At 44.6% G+C, this 24,150-nt stretch overlaps 1 protein-coding gene across 3 annotated transcripts in view; it reads right to left on the bottom strand.

Annotated features, from left to right (window-relative positions):
• PDE6C (phosphodiesterase 6C) overlaps positions 1–24,150 on the bottom strand; it is a 314,305-nt gene that overhangs the window by 179,872 nt on the left and 110,283 nt on the right. For all 3 annotated transcript variants that reach the window (XM_069239839.1, XM_069239840.1, XM_069239838.1), the window contains one exon: positions 10,910–11,050. In XM_069239839.1, the coding sequence (XP_069095940.1) occupies positions 10,910–11,050 (141 nt within the window). The remainder of the gene's footprint in view (positions 1–10,909; positions 11,051–24,150) is intronic.

Genomic DNA, 24,150 nt, shown 5'->3' with positions numbered 1-24,150 from the left:
AGCACACAATGTAGGAATATCACGTGTTATACCACTTGACCATTTTCTTGCGCCTGCTTACCTTTAATGTTAGAATTTGAGGCAGAGCCACATCACGCTAATTTTATAAATCTGGCATAGCATCAAAACCTGGAAGGAGAAAGCACTATATCAGCATATCCTACTAACCTCCAATATGTGTCAGCACAGGCAGGACCATGTTGTTCACCTAGGCTGAGCTATGTGGAGAAGCAGGTGGGACAAAGGCCTAGGCTTAATTGGACATCTCATGGAATACAGAAGCTATCTTGGTAGACTTGTGAATCTTATATCCAGCTGCCCCTCTAGCACCAACAACCAGGTGCTCCCAGAGTTCACTTTGCTGTGTGGAGTGTAAAGTCACAGTGCTCCACAATATGGACATTTTGCACTACAACTACTTTGTTGCAGCTCAGCTGCTGGCCACCGAGCCTCCATTTCTTAATCTTCCAAAAGAGATGGATGAGCTAACAAATTAACAGGGAGAGGCGAGCCAAGGGTTGTCTTGGGTCTTACAGCCAGTGCACGAGACGAGCCCTGAAAATGTTTTTATGGAAATCATATAACGTAAAATGTAATAACATACCTTCAAAATTCAAAAAAGTGGATTACTTTAACATGTAGAAGATTTGACATTACTTTGTCACATTATAGCACTGCACTCAGAAGTACTTATTAAAACTGATTGTTTTTGATCATTAGTGAACTAAGAAGCGAGACAGTTGTCTTGTGAACCCATCTGCCTGGCTCAGATTATTACACAGTAACATTATAGCCTATTAAACCAAACACAATATGTGTTTGTACACCTGGTATTCTGGGCTCATATATTTGAAAGTAATTTGACATGTGACAATGAAGAGAAAGGAATTGAAGTAATATACAATATTTGCCTAAAATCACACAACTTAAGAAGGGACACTGCGATTTATCTGGATATTCTTGGTTTCACTTTGTACAAATCAGCCACTGAATGATGAGCATTTTGGCTTTCTTTTTATTTTCAGATTTGTTTTAACCTCTTTGAAAAATTTTATGCAGTTTTTATATACTGCAAACTCGACCAAAGGTGTTGGAGTCTTTTGCATGAGCACCAGTTACATCACACGAGATCATATTATTTTTTATAGGCACAGGGAGATTAAGTGATTTGCCCGGAATCACAGGATGTTGAGCCAAGACACTAGCCCGGTTCCCCAGTTCCAACGTTGGCAGTTCTCGCTCTAACTCCACATTGTGGGTAGAGTGGGTGCTAGGCAGAAACCACACGAAAGCTTGGCTCGTTATGGGCTTGAGGTTTCAACAGAACCTCGAGCTGAGCCAGAGTATGCCTTTAGGCTCCAGCCTAGCTCGAGCTTTGAGGGGCTCGCCCACCTCTATCTTTGACTAGGCGACCATGCTGCCATACTCTGAAATAGACTATTCACCGGGACTGCCACAGAGTTTTCCCATTTCTAAACTTATCGAAATATGACCAGGTCTGATTTCTTTACTTGCTAACCTTTGTTTGATTGAAGATTTGTGTTTTAGCCTTGTTACTCTGTACCTATTTAAATATGCAAAAGTGTACATATATTAAATGCCAGGATTAAGAAGACTCAGGAACCATAGGTTTTTCAAGTGCAGAGTGATGCTTTTGTGACTCCAAACTAAGCTGTTGCTGGGAAAATGGTTGCTTGAGTAGTCATGCAGTGGGGTAGCCACATTCAAGCAGCAAAGATACTTACTCAGCGAAACAGGCTGATCTGTGTAAAGATAGCTCTGACGATTAAGTAAATGCTTTACTACTGACAATTTACAACCAAACAGTGCCTCTTTTAAAGTGCCCAGAGGCACTTTTATGCAGTGAGAGAATAACCTGCTGCAGCGGATAAACCTCTTCGAAAGGAGTTTGTTTAGTAATCAGAGTGTCGTTTTTGGCCAGCTTTCCTGGGCATGGGCCTGCAGCTTGGGCTGATGCGAGCAAATTAGAAGGTTATAACATGAAACCAGGCAAAAATGTGCTGTGGCCGAATCAGCTTACAAAAATATTGCTCCATTGGATGATTCTCTTTAATCGAACAAATAAAGTGTTACTTGCTGCCTCATTGGAGTTATTAGTTAAAAGTCCACACACAACCTTTGAGTCTATAGTTTTGTAAATGATATATAGGACATGATATTTTGCTAATGATATTCTGGCATTCAGCAGAAGGTGGAGGTGTTAGTTCTAGGATCAAATGCTGAATGCTCAGAACTCGCCATGCCAATCAAAGCAAGGCCATCAATCTGTAAGCTAACTGGAAGATGGGCTTTTATTGAGGCTCAGACTTATATTTAGCAAGAAGCAGCTTGGATCCAACTATGTCCACTTAAGGATTAGTTGAACTTTGACTGGAGTATATTTTTATTATTAGCACAAGACATAACAGAGGGTCTAATATTGAGTCAAAGGACAGTCAGCCTGCACAGTCCATTTAAACTATAACGATTTGCTGATTACCTCCCTGTTCTTCCCAAGTTGGTGGGAGTTACATGAAGTAACCCTAATTTTAGTAGATATTCAGAGAAACGTTGTGTTTCAGCTGAGAGAGAGGCAGCATCATTACTTGGTAGATTCCCATTGCATACTCCCTGAGTGGAGATGCTTCCTGAGCAAGTTTGCCCTTCAAAAGCACCATTGATTCCTGCTCTGAAAACAGAATCCTACCCTTCAGCCTACCGGGGAATGCCACTGTGGAAGAACACCCAGTTCGGCCCTAGAGCAAGGACTTAATTGAGGCAGAATAATTAGGAAACGTTTCCTGATAGCTATTCTTTAAATATGCCGAGTTAGTTAAGATCGAGGCTAAGAGTCTGATAACGATCTTGGCGGACGGGGTTACTCCGTTATAAACGTGACATATATCCTGTCTACCATATTACGATGCCATTATATCCTATGGAAATTGTAATATGGCGGACTGAATATCTGTCATATTTATGACAGAGTATTCCTTCTGGCAATATTGTAATCAGGCCCTAAGTCAGCATAAGGAAGCGAGGAAGAATCTGAAATACATGAGTAAAAGGAAGTACAGACAGTATACCTCGTGGCTGCTCTGTGATTCAAAACTTCTGTCAGTGATGAAGATATAGAGACAGAAGTTGTCTTCTGCGTACCTCATCCCTCCCACCACCTTTCCTATTCACCTGTGGACTGGAGGAGGAATATGCACAGCAGAATTTAACGACTAGGGGTTTCTCTGCTGCTGGCATCACATTTGTTTTATCTGAAAATTGGATGGAGAGGCTACCAGGTCATTAAACTGCCACTTTCTGACTTGGTATCTCACACCAATCCTCATGGCTTGCTTTCTACACCTTCCCAGCCCCTTGCAGCATCAACACTGCCTCCGGTTGCCGTACAAATAGTGCCTCCAGGGTGCAAGGGCAAATGTGCCCTCTTTCTCCACCCTCGGAAATATTTATTGCGTAGAAGAGGTGGCTGATGCGTGTGCAGCATGTTCTGTGATATAGATTGCAGCGGTCCTACATGTGCACCAGTGCAACTTCAAGAGGGTGTCCCCTTATTTGTACGGGAGTAGGGTGCTATGCACATGATGGAACAATGTGCCTCTGGGCCTGCACTATATTATAGATGAGGGTGCAAAAGTAAAAGACCACTCAAGTTACACACTGACTGCGTAACAGATGAGGTGGTGTCTAGTCACTGCATCCTGCAAGGATGCCCTTTGAAAGAGTGGAATGGGGGTCACATGGACCCCCCAGAAATTCACCAGCAGGTGGGTGCAGTACCTCACTGCACCTGCCTGCAGGGTGTGTATGTCTGCCTTTAAAAGGGAGGCTCCGTTGCTGCATCAAAGTGAAAGACGGACCTGCTGCTTCAAAGAACTTTCACTAATGTGCTGCCTCCAGGACAGGCACGTGGGCAGAGCATTAGTTGTTATATGGCGCATTGACCACAACTGTGTGCAATGCACCCAGTTAAAGGTGCACCCTGGTGCAAACCAGGGTAGGGTACTCCTTACATAATACACCATCTGGTGTACTGGCCTTGACCCAGACATTAAAATGCGAAGGCCCTCATTACCAGTTACCATCTGAGCTTGGATTCATAATTTTGATGTTTCTCTGAAGGTGTGTAAAGCACTGGGGAAAAACATGCTGGAGCAGTGATTCCCACATGTTATTTCATGAACTGAATTATCTGTAGGTGCCTGAATACAAAATGTTTTTACCAATAACTCACTGATTTCACCATAACTGAAAACCTTGACATCAACCTATATACATCTACATGTATGTTTGCATATATATCAAAAGTGCAAAATGTTATCTTGCGTAAATATTGCACACTGGAAGAAATAATGCATCTTTGCTTACATTTCTATATAACGAGCTGAGTGCATAGAGAGAATGCCTTGATATTTTTTTTTATGGGCTTGTTCGTAAAGCTCTCCCGGGTGGCTTTTCCCCATGTAAATGCTTCTTTTTAAATCTTCCATGGATATTTAATGTATAAACAGCAAAAAGTTAGCTACTATAAGGAAAGAAAACCACCATTATATGGAATTTAATATATTTGTTCTTAGTTTTTTTAATTGCTTTGTACGTGATGTTATAAATCGTAATTAAAGAATAATTCACGTTTGAGGGCCAGACTGAAGAATGGTAACTTTACAGCTGTTGCTAATATGTAATAACACCTCAGGTGTAGAGATGCAGAAAATAAGGTGATCTATAAATTGTATCTTTAGGACGAGCTAAAGTTACTGGAATTTAATATTTTTGTTCTTATGTTTTTTTAATTGCGTTGTACGTGATGTTATAAATCACAATTAATAAATAGTTCACGTTTGAGGGCCATTCTGAAGATTGGTAACTTTACGGCTGTTGCTAATATGTAATAACACCCCCAGGTGTAGAGATGATCTATACATTGTATCTTTATGACCAGCTCTAGTTACTAGTGGGAGTTTGTACCACCGATGTCAATGCAATCAGCCAGCAGTAAGTCAGAACGTTGCCAGGATGCTTCAGGTCAGAATGGCAATGTTGGTTAAATACTAATTTACCACCAGTGTTATTCAGGAATACGTTCAGGAGTCATTCTTTCGGAATAAGGTCAGGGGTTTTCCTCGTACACTGGGGATTTGGGGAAACAACCCTTTTCTTTCAAAATATTTTTGAGCTAGTTTTGCTCTCATGGGGATCATCAAATTTCATATTATTCAAATGGAAGAAATATCTTGATTTGTAAAGTCTGTTTAACTCTTACTCCCGGCCCCCTGATATACCTCCATTAAAAATTGTTGTCCAAAGATTTTCATTTTTGATTTGTGTTTTTGGATCATTAGAGAAGTAATTTAGCCTGGGTAGACATTGCTGATCTGGGCCAAATTTTTCTGGATGACATTTTAAAAAATGGAGGATATGTTGCAGTGATGATGTAATATTTCAGGAACCATAACACCTATATACTTCATTTTGGTGTCAAAACATAGGTTTTAGGGGGCAGGTAGTCTTATAGAGGCAGAAAATAATTTCTCAGAGCTACCCTTCTACCATTTTCCATAATGGCAGCTATAATAGAGGAAGAAGAGACATATATAGAAATGGAATAAATAATAATAGTTGTTAATCATTTTATGTATACACCAAACAATGTTTATGATCTGAATATGAAAAAATAATGGCAGCTATAATAGAGGAAGAAGAGACATATATAGAAAAGGAATAAATAATAATGGTTGTTAATCATTTTATGTATACACCAAACAATGTTTATGATCTGAATATGAAAAAATAATGTTTATCACTTCTGTTTTAGACACATTTTCATAGTTCACTTTATTTGTTTTGGCAATCGCTCGTGGTACATTTGCAGAATGTTGCATATTTGAGAAGAGCATATCAACAGGGACATCTTTTTGTAGCACAGGTTTTGCAAGTACATGTACGTGTAAGTTCTATGGGTAGAGGCTTTAGAAATTTCATAGGTTTTAGCACCCCATAAATTGCTTCTCAACCAAATTCATACAGATCGTTCTCTACATATGTGTGATCTAAAACATTTACACACCTTCTGATCAAGTAGAACTCTCTTTTAATGTGTCCACGTACAGAATATTATGTCCGTGGAAGGTTACTTAGCGGACTGATCTCTTGAACTCACTGTACCGAAGATCATCAAATGTGTGACAGTCAAAACTCAATTTCCACATAACCACAAGGGATTTTTCTACATCTTTAAAGTCACATTCTTCTTCTGTCTCAGTAAATCCTTTTAAAAACTTCACAGGTTCAGTGGTTAATGCTCCAAGCATTGTTCCAATTTTGCTCATAGTGTCTTCACCCGTCAGAATACATGCCTTGATAAGAACACTGGGCATCTGTGGGTCAAGTTTCCTGTACAGAATATGAAGCGGGATTAAATGCCTTTTCTTGCCTGTTCCATAACGTATCCATATCTCTGACAATCCTTGACTTATGAACATTGCAACAAATCTAAGTGACAGAATAATAACATCTTTCTCATTTGACAGTAAAATGACTAGATTGGAACCATTTCGAACAGCCCACTCAGCAAGTGGGCCAACACAAAGGTCAGCTTCATCCAATTTGCTGTTAAGTTCTTGAACAATATGGCCCATACCTTTTGAATATATCTCTGCAGGCACCATCTCCTCATTGACAATCATTCTACTTGCAATAATTGGAAATTCAGTGTTCACTGAAGCATCAGCAATGTTTTGGCGAGTTAACATCTCCAAGTTCATCTTGTTTGATGTTGATAACCAGAATTTATCAAGTTGCACCAGTATAGGTGTTTAATTTTTGATGCAAGCAAGTCAATTGTTCCACTGTAGACATTTGTCTGATTCTCTCACATTCTTTGACAGATAGTTCAAGATAACTGTCAAAGACAATGTGCGGTTCTTGCAAGGTGCACACTGACTTTGATATCTATAGAACAGTCTGAATGACCTCTCTGAAGTTTTGAATGAATGAAATCTTGACCATTTCCAATTGTGATATATAGTCCACAACAACAGCAGTTTTCAATGAGAACACCTTTTCGAACTGAAATTCTTCAAGTGAAAGTTTTTCTTGGAGCTCTTGTATGAGTTTGAGTTTAACTAGTTTGGTTGCAGCATCTCCATCAAACAATGTGTTTGTTGGAAGAAGATCATGCAACAGAATGTCCTGGATAAATTCACTCTTTTCTTTTGCTACATACATCTCGCTATGTGCTTGCGAAAGTTGTTTTTTGTGACCTGTTTTGTAGTGGCTGGTTGGACAAAACTCCTACTATGGCAATTAAAGTGTGGAATATTATTGGGTCATTAAGTTGTCTAGTTGCACTGGCTCATTCATTTCAAAGGGGTTTCCTTACTGCTGCACGAAATGAAGAGGGCTGTCAACATGTTTATTAAAACATTCCCGTCTCTTTCCTACAAGTTCATAGTGAGGAACAGTTTCACGCTGGTCCATTGATTTAAAATGTGTCATCTCTCTGAAAACATTGCAAATAGAAAAGACTTCATGATAAACTAGCTGGCATTGAGCAACATATTTACGTGTCTGACCAACAATTCCCTTGGAGCTTTTCTGTAATCTCTGGATCGTCTGTTCCAGTTTCATATCTGGAGCCACACCATTGAACCTTCCCTCTCTGTCTTTCACCACAAAATGTCTTTGGCTTAATTTTCTGCAGAGGTGTGATTTTTCCACCTCTAGATTCTTCACTCTTTCCAAATATCCAAACTCATATCCCAGGTAGTTTATGCAATCAAATTCACGAAACACAGTAATCAATAACTCCACAGTCTTCACATGCAGCTCCCAATCACCTTCCTGATCAGCATGTACCAAATTGTTCACTAGAGCTATCATGTGATCATGTGTAAAACAGTTTGCCAGTCCTTGCAATGTTCTGATTTTTCTTCACATTCTTTGACAAACTCTACAAACTTGATTTTCAGGATTTCTGATTTTGAACTGAGTGTGTTGAACATTGCCTGGCTTTGCATTATGTCTTTTGAATGAAGTGCACCCTTTGCTTTATTCACATCTGAGATAAGATATGCAAAACCTAGTTTGTCATTCTTGTTCCAGAAGGCATTCCAACGCGATGTTTCTACAGCCTCAGATATGATGTGCATACCTTGTAACGAACAAACATAATGAGTTCCACTCAATAGATTTCAGCTTCAATAAGCGAATTTACTATGCAAAATCCACTGAGATATCTTCCTGCACACTGCAACACAACTTTTGTCATGTGGAAAAACCTCCATCATTAAATAAAGATCATCAAATTCTACTGGAATTCTCATAATAATATCAGCTACAATACGAAAAAAACACCTTCATCGCAGAAAATTGACAGGATAGGCTGGTCTTCAAGCTGAGCATGAACATTTTGTAATTTTATTAGAGCTGTGTATACAGTTGCATAGTTTGTGACTGGAGATGGTATTACTGGTAAAAACACAATCTTCTTCAGTTGGACGGTATTCTGGGAGATCAGAGCATGAATTCCAGCTCACGTAGGAACTGGCTTTTCTTCATCCTTCAGTCAGCACAGATTAAGCAATATGATAAATTCAGTTAAATCAGCTTTGCGGACCGCAGCATCAGGTAGAAGAAGATCCATTGCCCCAGCCACTTTGAAACTTTCTTGTAGACTGGGATGTGTTCATGACTTGTAGTGATTTTGCACATGTTGGCAAGGCAGTTGGGTTATACGTTTGCAGCTTTGTTTGTTTATGCCTACAACCGACACAGCTTTTTTTCCCAGCAGCTTCTTCATTGGTACAGTCCTTAAAAAAGCACCATGGTAGTATCATGTGTGCTGGATGTTCCAGAAAAAGAAGAGCTGTCTCAATTTTTTTTTTATCAGGAGCAGCATTTGTAAATCCTTTCCTGGTAAAGTGACTTGGAAGTGGCGTGCTGTTGTATTCACAAGATTTTACAGCATTAGCTGCTAACAAATTCCTGCTCTGTACTATGTCATTAAGACTTGTTGATACACCAGTCCTATTCATTGAAGTGATTAGCTCTCTACTTTGCACTTATCATAGATTGCGTGGACAGTCATCATGTGTGGCAGAGTTTTCTTTTTGCCGTGATGTAATTCATAAAACATGATTTGGCACAGACAGTACACTTGCACAGCATATGCCTGTTGGTTCATGGATTGTCTTCACCTTTTTCGCTTATATCTTCAAAGCCATCATCAAAGTTGTCGGCTTCTGTTCCAAAGTCAAGACCTTTAGTTTGTAACAGTCTTGCTTTGCTGATATTAAACAATGATGTAAAAAGTGTTAAAACAACAGCCATTCTTGTTGACTCCCATGATTTGCAAAGCTTGGGCTTCACAAAATTGAACATTAAGTTCAAAATGTAATTCTTTCAGGACATTTCTTAAAATGGTTCCTGCTGATTTTACTGCATCCTATAATGTTATTCTGGCCGCAAGAACTTCAGGAGTGAAATCAGCTGAGAACACCACAAGTGACTCATTCTTTTTGTTGCACTGACAAAAATGAATTCTCTCACTGTATATTCTCACCAGAAAAATCTTAATTTCGTTATTATGGATCAATACAGTTTCATCAATGTTGATCATTAACTCTCTGATCTCACAGTGTGAACCAGTAGCCAGCACTCAAGAGTGGCTTTCAAACTTCATTTGCTTTTTCAAAGAGTGCAAACTTAACTGAAGGCTGGTGGTTACGTTACTGCTGGGAGTTCATTGTGCATTCATATTTTTGCATGTATGCATGCATGCAGTTTGGGTGGGCATACAAGTCTGCAGCAAATACATTCACCTTGCTGTTAGATCAGCTACTCGGCTGAAAACTTCATCATGGAAAAAACTAGCTGCAGATAAAAACATATTTGCCCTTTGAAACTCATAAACTCTGTACTTTGTTCTTTCATCAACCCCCTTTCGCCCTAGTCCTGCCTAAACTACAGATAACACATTGAAAATTCTCTGCTTTCTAATCAGTTGTTGGAGGTGCACAAGGGGGAGCCATCGATTTTTTAAGTGGATGGGTATTGGGTTTGGTTGTCGTCTCTTTCTTAGAAGACTCTGATTCTTCTTGTGATTCACTGGTTTCTGCTATTTTTTTGAAAATTTCTTTCCGACTTTTTTCGATTGTATAGAACTTGTAGCACTTGTAACAATGATAAAATATTTGATCCTCTTCATCCATCAGTTTCAATCTCTTGTGAACTTCATCTTGCCATATTTCTGACGCATCTCGAACTCTCTTCTGTCCAGTCGCAGTTGATGTTAGCTTTACTTTTGGATTCCTTTGGTATATGCAAAAAAATTTCTTTGTTGAAGAAGACCTCATATTTTGTAGTTACTCTAACAGTCTGTCAGGAGGTAAAGATCCTCTACTACCACCTGCTTCACTCATGTTTAGACATTTAAATCAAAGGAAAACTTGAAACAAAAACAATATTATAATAAATTAGCAATATGATAGCTAAAACACATCATTATAAAGCTGCCATTTTGGAAAGTGGAGTTAGGGTTGCTCTGAGGAGTTATTTTCTATATTTATAAGACTACTTGACCCCCAAAACCTATGTTTTGACACCAAAATGAAGTATATAGTTCACATGGTTCCTGAAATATTACATCATCACTGCAACGCATCCGCCATTTATAAAAATGCCGTCCCGAAAAAATCGGCCCGTATTAGCAATGTCTACCCAACTAAATGACTTCTCTAGTAATACAAAAACACAAACCAAAAATGAAAATCTCTGGTCAACAATTTTTTTGATCATGGGGCCAGGACTATCTATTTCTCAGCAAAAAGCAATGATAGTAAATAATAAAAGTAAAATGATTAATAGGAAACGTCAAAGATACAGAAAACAAGACCTTTTCTTTTGTCATGTCCAGCAGACCAACAGAGTACCGTTCACAGTTCAGATATATGCGGACAGTGTATAGCGCCTTGTGGAACTGCCGCTCGATATCAGTGAGCTCCTCAAACACTTTGTTTGCAGACCAGAGAAGGATCTGTAAAAGGAAACATAATATACAGTAGTCAAAATATGCAACCAACAAATATACAGTTCACTCAGGCTATTTTCATTTTCATTACTAATACCATTTTCATTCAGACACTTGACTAAAAGGTTGAAAGCCTTAAGGAAAAATATCAAAGCAACCGTGGCTATTCCATAACATTTTTTATATTTTCTGTTGTACAAATGAGTAAAAAGGAAATACATATTGTTAACATGTGACTGAAATGTGCTCCTTGTTGTGGGAAATCATCTCTGGCAGATCTTTTCAATTAATTAGCAGAAGATGACAGATGCGTAAGCTGGTAGCTCTGTGCCAGCCCTTAATTATCCTGTGCCATCGGGCTATGTCCAGGCTCCTTCATCCCGACAGACACCAGTGAACATAATGCATAACACCAGGGTCGATATATCCCTGTTGCTGGCCCTGTTGCTGCCAGATTGTGGTCACCCAGGGTGAGAGGCAGCAGTCTCCGATTGGGGACATGTACATTTGGGGCCCAGATCAGAGTTGGAGCAGCCCCTCTGGAGATGGAGCAGCAGCAAGATTGAGGCCTACGCGCGAGCCATGTTGGCCGCAGCCAGTTGGGAGCAGCCAGTTGGGAGCAAGCTGTGATGGGAGGTGCCAGCTGCTGAGTGTGGCCTGGGGAATGAAGTGCTTATGAGGAGTGAGGGTGCCCTGGACTGACACCGATGGACCTGCAGAGTGAGGAGCCGGGGCCCCGGATAAACTGATCCACAGTGATGGTGTTGGAGTGGTGGTGGAGTGCAGATCTGGAGCCCTCATCCCTGGGGGCCGACTGTGCACTGTTAACCCCTTAGCTGCTGGGCCTTTTCCCCCCCAGTGCTGAGCCCTTTTTTGGCTATTTGGGGTAGTTCGCGCTTAGGGCTTCATAACTTTTTGTCCACATAAGCTAACCACGCCAAATATGCGTCCTTTTTTTCCAACATCCTAGGGATTCTAATGGTACCCAGAGTTTGTGGTTTCCCCTGGAGGAGACCAAGAAAATAGCCAAAATACAGTGAAAATTTCGTTTTTTCCAAAAAAATGGGAAAAAAGGGCTGCCTGAAAATGCCATCAACAAAGGGTTTCTGGTGCTGAAATCACTATCTTCCCACCTTTCAGGAACGGGCAGACTTGAATCAGAAAACCACATTTTCCAACACAAATTTGGCATTTTACTGGGACATACCCCATTTTTACTATTTTTGGTGCTTTCAACCTCCTTCCAGTTAGTGACAGGAATGGGTGTGAAACCAATGCTGGATCCCGGAAAGCTAAACATTTCTGAAAACTAGACAAAATTCTGAATTCAGCAAGGGGTCATTTGTGTAGATCCTACAAGGTTTTCCTACAGAAAATAACAGCTGAAATAAAAAAATATTGAAATTGAGCTGAAAACAACAGCCATTTTTCTTTATGTTTTACTCTGTAACTTTTTCCTGCGATGTCAGATTTCTGAAAGCAATATACCGTTTTGTCTGCTGGACTCTTCTGGTTGCGGGGATATAAAGGGCTTGTAGGTTCATCAAGAACCCTAGGTACCCAGAGCCAATAAATGAGCTGCACCATGCAGTTGGTTTTCATTCTATACTGGGTATACAGCAATTCATTTGCTGAAATATGAAGAGTGAAAAAGAGGTATCAAGAAAACCTTTGCATTTCCAAAATGGGATCAAGATAAGGTTTTGAGGAGCAGTGGTTATTTGCACATCTCTGAATTCCGAGGTGCCCATACTAGCATGTGAATTGCAGGGCATTTCTCAAATAGACGTCTTTTTTACACACTCTCTTATATTTGGAAGGAAAAAATGTAGAGAAAGATAATGGGCAATAACACTTGTTTTGCTATTCTATGTTCCCCCAAGTCTCCAGATAAAAACGATACCTTACTTGTGTGGGTAGGCCTAGCGCCCGCGACAGGAAATGCCCCAAAACACAACGTGGACACATCCCATTTTTTGACAAAATACAGAGCTGTTTTTTGCAAAGTGCCTACCTGTAGATTTTGGCCTCTAGCTCAGCCGGCACATAGGGAAACCTACCAAACCTGTGCATTTTTGAAAACTAGAGACCTAGGGAAATCCAAGATGGGGTGACTCGTGGGGCTCTGACCAGGTTCTGTTACCCAGAATCCTTTGCAAACCTCAAAAAGTGGCTAAAAAAACAAGTATTCCTCACATTTCGGTGACAGAAAGTTCTGGAATCTGAGAGGAGCCACAAATTTCCTTCCACCCAGCGTTCCCCCAAGTCTCCCGATAAAAATGATACCTCACTTGGGTGGGTAGGCCTAGCGCCCGCGACAGGAAATGCCCCAAAACACAACGTGGACACATCCCATTTTTTGACAAAATACAGAGCTGTTTTTTGCAAAGTGCCTACCTGTAGATTTTGGCCTCTAGCTCAGCCGGCACATAGGGAAACATACCAAACCTGTGCATTTTTGAAAACTAGAGACCTAGGGGAATCCAAGATGGGGTGACTCGTGGGGCTCTGACCAGGTTCTGTTACGCAGAATCCTTTGCAAACCTCAAAAAGTGGCTAAAAAAACAAGTTTTCCTCACATTTCGGTGACAGAAAGTTCTGGAATCTGAGAGGAGCCACAAATTTCCTTCCACCCAGCGTTCCCTCAAGTCTCCCGATAAAAATGATACCTCACTTGTGTGGGTAGGCCTTGCGCCCGCCACAGGAAATGCCCCAAAACACAACGTGGACACATCCCATTTTTTGACAAAATACAGAGCTGTTTTTTGCAAAGTGCCTACCTGTAGATTTTGGCCTCTAGCTCAGCCGGCACATAGGGAAACCTACCAAACCTGTGCATTTTTGAAAACTAGAGACCTAGGGGAATCCAAGATGGGGTGACTCGTGGGGCTCTGACCAGGTTCTGTTACCCAGAATCCTTTGCAAACCTCAAAAAGTGGCTAAAAAAACAAGTTTTCCTCACATTTCGGTGACAGAAAGTTCTGGAATCTGAAAGGAGCCACAAATTTCCTTCCACCCAGCGTTCACCCAAGTCTCCCGATAAAAATGATACCTCACTTGTGTGGGTAGGCCTAGCGCCCGCCACAGGAAATGCCCCAAAACACAACGTGGACACATCCCATTTTTTGACAAAATACAGAGCTGTTTTTTGCAAAGTGCCTACCTGTAGATTTTGGCCTCTGGCTCAACCGGCACATACGGAAACCTACCAAACCTGTGCATTTTTGAAAACTAGAGACCTAGGGGAATCCAAGATGGGGTGACTCGTGGGGCTCTGACCAGGTTCTGTTACCCAGAATCCTTTGCAAACCTCAAAAAGTGGCTAAAAAAACAAGTTTTCCTCACATTTCGGTGACAGAAAGTTCTGGAATCTGAGAGGAGCCACAAATTTCCTTCCACCCAGCGTTACCCCAAGTCTCCCGATAAAAATGATACCTCACTTGTGTGGGTAGGCCTAGCGCCCGCGACAGGAAATGCCCCAAAACACAACGTGGACACATCCCATTTTTTGACAAAATACAGAGCTGTTTTTTGCAAAGTGCCTACCTGTAGATTGTGGCCTCTAGCTCAGCCGGCACATAGGGAAACCTACCAAACCCGTGCATTTTTGAAAACTAGAGACCTAGGGGAATCCAAGATGGGGTGACTCGTGGGGCTCTGACCAGGTTCTGTTACCCAGAATCCTTTGCAAACCTCAAAAAGTGGCTAAAAAAAAACATGTTCCTCACATTTCTGTGACAGAAAGTTCTGGAATCTGAGAGGAGCCACAAATTTCCTTCCACGCAGCGTTCCCCCAAGTCTCCCGATAAAAACGATACCTCACTTGTGTGGGTAGGCCTGGCGCCCGCGACAGGAAATGCCCCAAAACGCAACATGGACACATCACATTTTTTCATAGAAAACAGTGTCTACCTGTGGATTTTGGCCTCTAGCTCAGCCGGCACCTGGGGAAACCTAGCAAACCAGCACATTTTTGAAAACTAGAAACCCAGGGGAATCCAAAATGAGGTGACTTGTGGGGCTCTGACCAGGTTCTGTTACCCAGAATCCTTTGCAAACCTCAAAATGTGGCTAAAATAACACGTTTTCCTCACATTTCGTGACAGAAAGTTCTGGAATCTGAGAGGAGCCACAAATTTCCTTCCACCCAGCGTTCGCCCAAGTCTCCCGATAAATATGATACCTCACTTGTGTGGTTAGGCCTGGTGCCCGCGACAGGAATAGATCACACAACGGTCAATGATGGTCCTTACGTGAGGCAGCTGTTGACCCTGGGGTGATCCATTCCTGACACAGGCACTAGGTGTAGGCACTCAAGTGGGGTAGTGTTTTTATCAGGACAGGTGAGGAGTCACTGGGTGGTAGGAATGTTGTGGATCCCAGCATATTCCTGTAGTTTGTGTGACAGAAATGCAAGAAAAATTTATTTTTTTTCCAACATTTCAGCTTTGCAGGGTATTCTGGGTAAGAAAACTTTGGGGAATCCACACAAGTCACACCTCTGTGGACTCCCCCGAATGTCTAGTTTCCAGAAATGTTTGGGTTTAGTGTGTTTCTCTATATGGCCGCCGAATCCAGGACCAAAAACACAGGTGCCTGCCTTACAAAACCAGTTTGTTTTGCCATAGATCATTTTGATGTCTCCACAATATGATTTGGGTGGTGGAATTTGGGGCTGAACTAAATTGGGGAGCTCCCAAGAGAGCACTCTCTCTCTCTCTCTCTCTGCTTGCCGCCGCATTCACCTGCTCTCTGGGTTGGCCTAACCCACTATTACCCAGTTGCACGAACAGCTTGCGAAGGGACAGCAGGACTGTCCTCATCACCTCCCTCATAATGTACTGGAAGAGGAGTTATCGAATGGGACTCCTCTGACTAAAAAATCACTCCCAGAGTCTGCGCCATTGTCCTATCCCTCAGATGCTGTCTCAGTATCTGATGTCTCAGTCTCTGATCCTATGTCAGAGCGGTCCTCTATAACCCGAGTGCAGGCAGCAATCATCCATCAAGATGCCATCTCTGCTATTGGCTAAACCGTTGCTCTAAAACACTAGCCTACGTAGACAGTCACAAAATCGATGGTGTGTGTGAGATACGTGCAACAGTAGAGGCCACCTTACCTGCGCTTCTTCCCTCAATCAGCACGTACTTTCAAGACACTCAAAAAACACCTTGTCACATACCATTCGTCACAGTCTTTAGCACCTCCTGCGCCCAGTCCAACAATCATTATTGGTGCTCCCACTCCCTCCTCCTCGGATTCCCTCATTACCACCCAGCAAAAGTGCCCTTCATCTCTCCATAGCCGCCCTCTACCCCGCACATACATTTCATTGGTATTATAGCACAGGTAATGGCTGACTTTACTAATGTACTCAGCTATTTACATAAAATACAGATTTGCTCTTTGCAGTAGGCATATAAACCTTCTGCGCTTCTTTATGGCACTAAAACTGCCACTAGACAAGTCGGACCCTTTTCCCCCCAGGGAAACCACACACATATTGACAAAAGTGATATATATATGACAGCCAACCACCTGAAACTCAACTCAAGCAAAACCGAAATAATCCTCTTTGGCCCACACAAAAACACCTGGGACCCCTCATGGTGGCCCACCACGCTAGGCCCTGCACCCACCCCCGCCAACCACGCACGCAACCTCAGCATCATCCTAGACTCCTCCCTCTCGATGACCCAACAAATCAATGCTCTCACCTCCTCATGCTTCAACACACTCCGTATACTGAAAAACATTCAAATGGATCCCCACAGAGACCAGAAAAACTGTCACTCACGCACTCATCAGCAGCAGGCTTGATTACGGAAACGCCCTCTACGCTGGCACCACTCTAAAACTCAAGCGCAAACTACGCGCATCCAGAACTCAGCAGCACGACTCATCCTCGACCTCCCCCGACACGAACACATCTCTCCACACCTCAAATCCCTCCACTGGCTCCCCACTGACAAAAGGATCACCTTCAAGATCCTCATCCTCGCACACAAACCACTCCACAACACAGGCCCTGCCTACCTCAACGAGAGTCACCTTCCAAACCCCAAACGAAACGTCCGCTCAGCTGACCTCTCTCTCGCCTCTGTCCCCCGCATCAAACACACCACCACCGGGGGCAGATCCTACCTTGCACCCAAAACCTGGAACGCCCTCACAACCCACCTTCACAAGTCCTAAAACCTACTTCTTTTCAGGAAGGGCCTCAAAACCTGGCTTTTCGAACAGTGAACCTCCCAGCCCCTTTCCCTCCCCCCGTCCCCCCCTCCAGTGCCTTGAGACCCTCACGGGTGAGTAGCGGGCTTTATAAATCTTTGATATATATATAGATCTACCTCTATATATATATATATCTACCTACATAGATATATCTATAGATATATATCAATGTACATAGATATATCTACCTACATAGATTATATATATATAGATCTATATATATATATATATTTTTTTAGTTGTTGTATGGTTTCCTTGGGGGCCAAAATGGCCCCCAGGGAAACCCTAGAACATCTAAAAAAAAAATATTGCCCCCACAGGGGGTCACCCTGCCCACGGGCGACCCCCTGTCATTATATTTGTATTTTTTATTTTTTATTTTTTTGGGGGGATCGCCCCCCCCCCCCCCCCCCCAGGGGGCACCTACCTTTTTTTTAAAATGAAAAATATGCCCGGGGGGGGGGGCGGCCCGTTTTCCAAGGGGGCCGCCGCCCCAAAGTGAAATCCCTGGCGTCTAGTGGTGTTTCCTGGCCCCCGATCGCAGCTGTGCTGCGATCGGGGGCCAGGAAACACTTTTAGAAGGCCTCGTAAGAAAGGGGAGACTCTCCCCTTTCTTACGAGGCCTTCTGAAACTGTTTCCTGGCCCCCCGATCGCAGCTGTGCTGCGATCGGGGGGCCAGGAAACCTGAAAGTTTCCTTTCTCTCCCCTTTCTTACGAGGCCTTCTGAAACTGTTTCCTGGCCCCCCGATCGCAGCTGTGCTGCGATCGGGGGGCCAGGAAACCTGAAAGTGTTTCCTGGCCCCCGATCGCAGCACAGCTGCAACCGGGGGCCAGGAAACACTTTCAGGAAGGCCTCGTAAGAAAGGGGAGACTCTCCCCTTTCTTATGAGGCCTTCCCGAATGTGGGAAAGGCCGTTTTCCCCATCAAAGCAGGAAGCGGCCGCAAGGCTGCTTCCTGCTTTGATGGGGAAAACACCTATGAAACATCAGCGCGCCTCGCGGCGCGCTGACGTCACAAAGGGGCGGGTGGGGGGAGACACGGAAGCTTCTGTGTCTCCCGGGGGAAGGTTTAAAAAAAATAATAAATCCTCGGGTGCGACGCACCCGAGGATTTATTAATACCCTTCCTGGTGTCGGCCACTGGTCGTGACCCGCACCAGGGAGGGTGTGTGGGCGTCGGCCAGTGGCCGACACCCGCATCTAACAGGTTAAAAACCTTGCCAGATACCTGCCCTGTGGTGTTGGGCCTGCGCAGGGACAGGTAGGGCTCTGGGAAGACCGCGAAGGGGCTGTACTGCCTGGAGTTGGACGGGTGCTGTTAGGTCTGCCCCCACTGGGTGCGTCAGCGATTGGGTCCACATGGGGGCTACTGAAGGTGAACACTGAGGAAGCCCACCCTGAGGCCAGCTGTACTGCAGGGTCCTTGGCACATACTGCACCACTGCAGACTGTAGACCTAGCTCCTTGAAGCGACTAATGATTATTAAAACTTCCCAGAAGCAAATGCCCACTCTGGAGGGGCAGTCCTCGCTCCTGCTGAACCTACGAGCCCCTGGCAGGCTATTGAAACAGCAATGGAGCCCCACTCCGAGGCTTTGGAGTGCACCATCTCACCCTGTCCCTGGGAGTGCAGGCAGTTTGACAGGGTCCACTTCGGACTGTTAAAGACACTGTCCCAATGGTTGCATTGCTGTGAGTCTTGATGCCCGACGAAGGGGGAGTGAGTGAAAAGGACCCTCTTGCCCCCAGGAGACTTACTCCTGCAACCTCCATGCTTTCAAAGGTGGCAAGCAATAGGACTGGCACACGTCTGCCACCCATTCCACGTCACCGTCACTTACACATGTTTCCGTACTGGGATGTCCCATGAATGGCCCCAGGACTGACCACCTGACCCATCCCACCTAGGCCCATCAGCGTAATACAGATTGGGAAACCACAGACTAAGCAGACCAGAGCAATGATGGAGCAGGGGAACCAGTCCCAGCCTCAAGATTCCATGGGCCCTTCAACCTCAGAAGGGCTCCATTTATGCCTAACTTGACTGGATACTTACCAAAATTTCAGACACCAAAATGACTCTTCAGCAAGACACTGGTACAGTGTCTGTGAACCTGGGCCTGCTGCAAGCTGACCACCACAAATTAGTGGAAAGAGTTAAAGAGGTTGCGATCACAGTGAGGTAACTAAGACCAGAGAGCCAAAAATTGACATGGCATATGGTGGAGTTGACGGACAGAGTGCAGGTTCTAGAGTGCAGGGCAGAAGATGCAGAGGGGGTAAATAGACGAAACAATATTCCAGTGGTGGAACTCCTGGAAGGTGAGGAGGGGAATGATATGGTGACTTACCTGAAACACCGGCTGCGGACCGAGGTCACACCAAACAGCCTGTCTCCTTTCTTTGCCCTTGAGTGTGCACATAGAGTACCAGCACGCCTGCTGGTGCTAGGCCACCCTCCCAGCCCAGTGTTGGCTAGCCTTCTCCACTACAGAGGCAGAGACTAAATACTGCAGAAGGCACAGCCAGAGGGCCCTTTCACAGTCGCTAACAACAAGGTGTTGGTGTTCCCGGACTTCACTGCTTCCATGCAAGCCCAAAAGGCCATCTTTCTGGAAGTCAAGAAGACCCTCGGGGACTAAGGACTACAGTACTCCCTGATGTTCCCTGCAAAACTCCAGATTATACTGGATGGCACCACACATTTCTGCGAAGATCCCAGTGTGGCATGGGAGTGGCTGGATGCCTATAAAGCAGAACTATTGCTCTTGAGAGCTCACCCAAAGTCCAAAGTTCCTCACCGTAGGGGGTTGAGACGTGCTTGTGGAACTTCCCATAAAAGGCCTCTGAAGCGACCGTCCCCATCACAGACAAAACAAGAAGAGACTGTCACCCTGCAGGTAGTGGCTGAGATTGCAATGACACAAAGGTCAAACTTGGAGAGTGGCACCCCATCTAAACGTAAATCCCTACTCTCCGGTTGGGATGCTCCCACATCGATGGCACTGAACTGCCTGTGCTGACTCCACAATCAATGGATGAGCTCATCTGACACAAGGTTCACTGGCAGGAAAGGGGTCAAGAAGCAGCCTGGGTTTGGTAGCATCCTCAGGGGGAGTGGTGAGGTTGACGGAGAAGACCACCATGGAGATGCAGCATGAACACAGCTCTGCCGCTCTTCCGCAGGGAACAAGCCTACAGATGCTTTGGGGACTGAATGCGGGCCCGACTGGACACCCAGAGAGAACACCTGAGTAGGGCTGGTGCAGCATCAGCTGTACCATTCTACCATGGCCTATCCCTCTGACATATCCCTTCCAGGCGACTGGAGGACAAGCTCGGAAGCCGATGGTTACCAATTTTCAGTTTGGGCGGCCAGCCATTTCTTGACTGACCCTGGTATGGGGAGTTTACAGTTGGAGTTTTTTATGTTTCTTTTTGAAGGGATTGCTCTCCTTTCTGAGGAAGGGGGCCACATGCAGGGGTGACCTGGGTGGGATTGGGGGGAGGAATGTACGACCAGACTTGATTAGTGACCGATAATCCACAATTAAATTCCTCTCCTGGAGTATCTGAGGAATGGGCTCTGCCTCTAAGTGACATAATATACACAGGTATCTGAGGAGACGATGGATACAGGAGGCCATGCTCCAGGAGACCCACCTCACAGGGCAGGAAGCTGAAAGACTACATCATAGGTGGTGAGGCCAACTCTTTGCCACCACCTACTCTGTGTTTGCCCGAGAGGTATTGGGCTGGATCAGGGCCAGGACACCATTTGAACCCCTTCATACATCTGTAGATAAGGAGGGTCTCTACGTCCTCTTTAAGGGCATATTGCTGGGGAGAGAATTAACCCTGGGAAGTATTTATGCCCCAAACCAAAACAAGGTGGCCTTTCTGCATGCCCTCTCTGCCTCCCTGGCTTCCTTAGCAACAGATGATCTCCTGTTGGGTTGCGACTTCAACTGTGTGGCCAACATCACACTCGACCTCTCCACCCCCCACTACAGGGTACACCCACATGTAAGAGAGCAGCAGGTCCTAGGAACTAGTTGGGTCACTGGGACCTAGCGGATGTTTGGAGGACACAGCATGGGGATACAGGGGATTACTCATATTACTCCCCTATACACCAACTGCACACCAGGATAGACAAGTTCATCTGCTCACCCAGACTCTGCCAAAATGTGATGAACACTGAATATCTGGGGCACACCCTCTTGGAACATATTCCCCTGCTACCGGGCTTCCAGACAACAGAGGGCCAACCAATCTCCACTTGGCTGCTTAGCCTCCTGGCCCTGGAAGAGACCTGCTTTTGCAACTCTCTGGAAACACCACTTCAGAGTACTTTGAACAGAACCAGGGCTCAGCATTCTCAGGCCTGGTTGAGTGTGAGGCGTTTGAGGTGGTAATTCATGGTTATTGCCTGGGTCAATCAACTGGAGTACAAAAAGAACTGGACAGGGAACTCCAGACATTTTACGTCAGACTATATAAGCTATATAAAGCCTTGGGCGTGGACTTGTTGGCTCAGGATAGAATCCGGGAGACTAGGGAGCAATAACACCACGTTAGAGCACCTGCTGTGCCAAATAAGTCCTACATTGCAAGAACACATGAGGAAGAAGGCCAGCCGGGTAGACTCTTGTTTTATCAGGCCTGAGTCTAGGTGCTCCTCAATAGCACATATCAGAGCAAGCACTGGTGAATCGTTCTTCTCCCAGGAGCCATTTACACCACCTTTCAGGAATATTATGAAATGCTTTACGACCTCCCACAGCCGCTCACACCAGAAACCCAGATAGCCTCTCTGAATGGACTGCCACTGAGGGAGCTTTCCTGGGAGGGGAGGGAGGACTTGGGAGACCCAATCACACAGCAGGAGATGACGTTTGCTCTTAAAGAAATGGCAAAGGGCTAAACCTGGGCCCAAATGGCCTCCCAGCAGAATTGTATTAATTGTTTCAGGATGTTGCGGCCCAAAGCTGGAGTCACTTTATGCAGATTCACTGTGATTGGGCAGGTTCCCGCACACTATCCAGGATGCCACAAGACCAGGACCCAGGGGGCCAGACCTTCAGAGTTCTGGCCTCTTTCCATGCTGAACATGGACTTCAAAATTCTTAGTAAGGTACTGTCTTTCCAGCTGCTACCACATATGCCCATACTGATACATAGGACCAGAACGGTTTCATACTGGCGCGTAACACCTCTCATAATCTCGGAAGATTATATCATATCCTTTACCACTCTGAGGTGCGATCATGCACACGGGCTGTATGGATGTCAGTGGACTTAGAAAAGGCATTAGACTCAGTGCGTTGGGACTTCCTGTTAAAGGTAATGCGTGGGATGGGACTGGGAGAGGGCTGGGTGAATTGAGTCCAACTGCTTTATACAGACCTGATGGCACAGATTAAAATGGGCTCAGTAGTCTGTCGGCTGTGTAAAGTATGCTGTGGCACTAGACAAGGGTGCCCCCATTCTCCACTTTTGTTTGCACTAGCCATTGAACCCCTGGCCGAACTTTTTCATCACAAGGGTGAAGGCATGGGCATTAGAGCAGAGGGTCAGAAACACATAATATCTCTGTATGCAGAGAGCCTCCTACATTACCTGGAGGACGGGCCAGAGGGTTCAATGACTGCGCAGAACTTCATGAGGGAGTTTGAGGTGGTCTATGGATTTTGAGTCAACACAGCCAAGACATATGTGTTCCATGTGTCATCGGAGGCCAAGCGACCCCTGACTTCCCAAGGTACCTGACATGGACCCCCTCCTCCTTCCACTGCCTGGGTATGCAGGTGTACCAGTCATTGGTGAACCTGCAGGAGGGTAATCTGAAGAAAACCCTTTGGTCACTTCAAGCCAGCGTTCCATTTTAGCATGCCCTCAAACTGCCCATTATGGCCCGGATCTCTGTATCCATGATGATAATCTTCCCGAGACTACTCTACTCCTTCATTAATCCCCTGGTTAGGGTGCCGTCCTCTCGGTTCAGGCAATTGAATAACCTGCTGCGCGAGTTGATTTGGGATGGGGCCACCAAAGAGCGTCATTGGAGATCCTCCAACCAGATGAGGGGGGAACTGGAGCCCCTTATTTTGAATTATATCATGTGGCTTTGCAGCTCCAGTGGATCACTCTTTGGCTTAAAGGATTACACCAGGAGGAGCTGGGTTCGCTGGGATTGTCCTTTCATTTGGACGTCCTGCTAGCTAAGCTATTTTGCCAGAAGTGGTGATTTTGCACCTGGGGGTGATGTTGACAGTTGCATTGCGGTGGTGGAAGCGATGTGTACAGAAGTCAGAGTAAACACCCATCTATGCCTTGGCATTGCCCTTGTGGGCCTACCCCATGGGGACCCTATATCCTACTTCACAGTGGGGCATCTATCAGTCTGGGTAGATGCAGGAGTGGTGACTGTAGGCGACTGTTATCAGCAGGGAGCCATTCTTCACCTAGAAGAACTGGTGTCCAGTTAAGTCCACCCCCTGGGCAGTTCCTTACAGCGAGGAACCATTGACACATGCAGTCCTTCAGTTATTAGTGTCCCTGGTTACATGGTTTTACAGATCATTATCTGAAATAACCCGCAAACCACTGCACAGACTATGCTGCCGGTGGGAAGGGATACTTGAAAGGGACATCACCAACTCAGACTGGCACAGGATACTGGTGTACCCTAAGAAAGTCACCAGGCGCACAAGGCTGAAATATATGCAATTTAATTACACCCGCATGACCTACATGACACCCCACAGAGTCCAGGTATTTGTTTGGGTGGGGAACCACTTAGCTGCCCAGATGTGGGAATTTAAATGCTGATTTTATACACATTACCTGGAGTTGCACTCGACATCT

The sequence above is a fragment of the Pleurodeles waltl genome, chromosome 6, assembly GCF_031143425.1.
Source record: "Pleurodeles waltl isolate 20211129_DDA chromosome 6, aPleWal1.hap1.20221129, whole genome shotgun sequence".
NCBI classification, from domain to species: domain Eukaryota; kingdom Metazoa; phylum Chordata; class Amphibia; order Caudata; family Salamandridae; genus Pleurodeles; species Pleurodeles waltl.
Note: the sequence above shows the minus strand (reverse complement) of the source record. Positions and strands in the feature narration are given on the sequence as shown.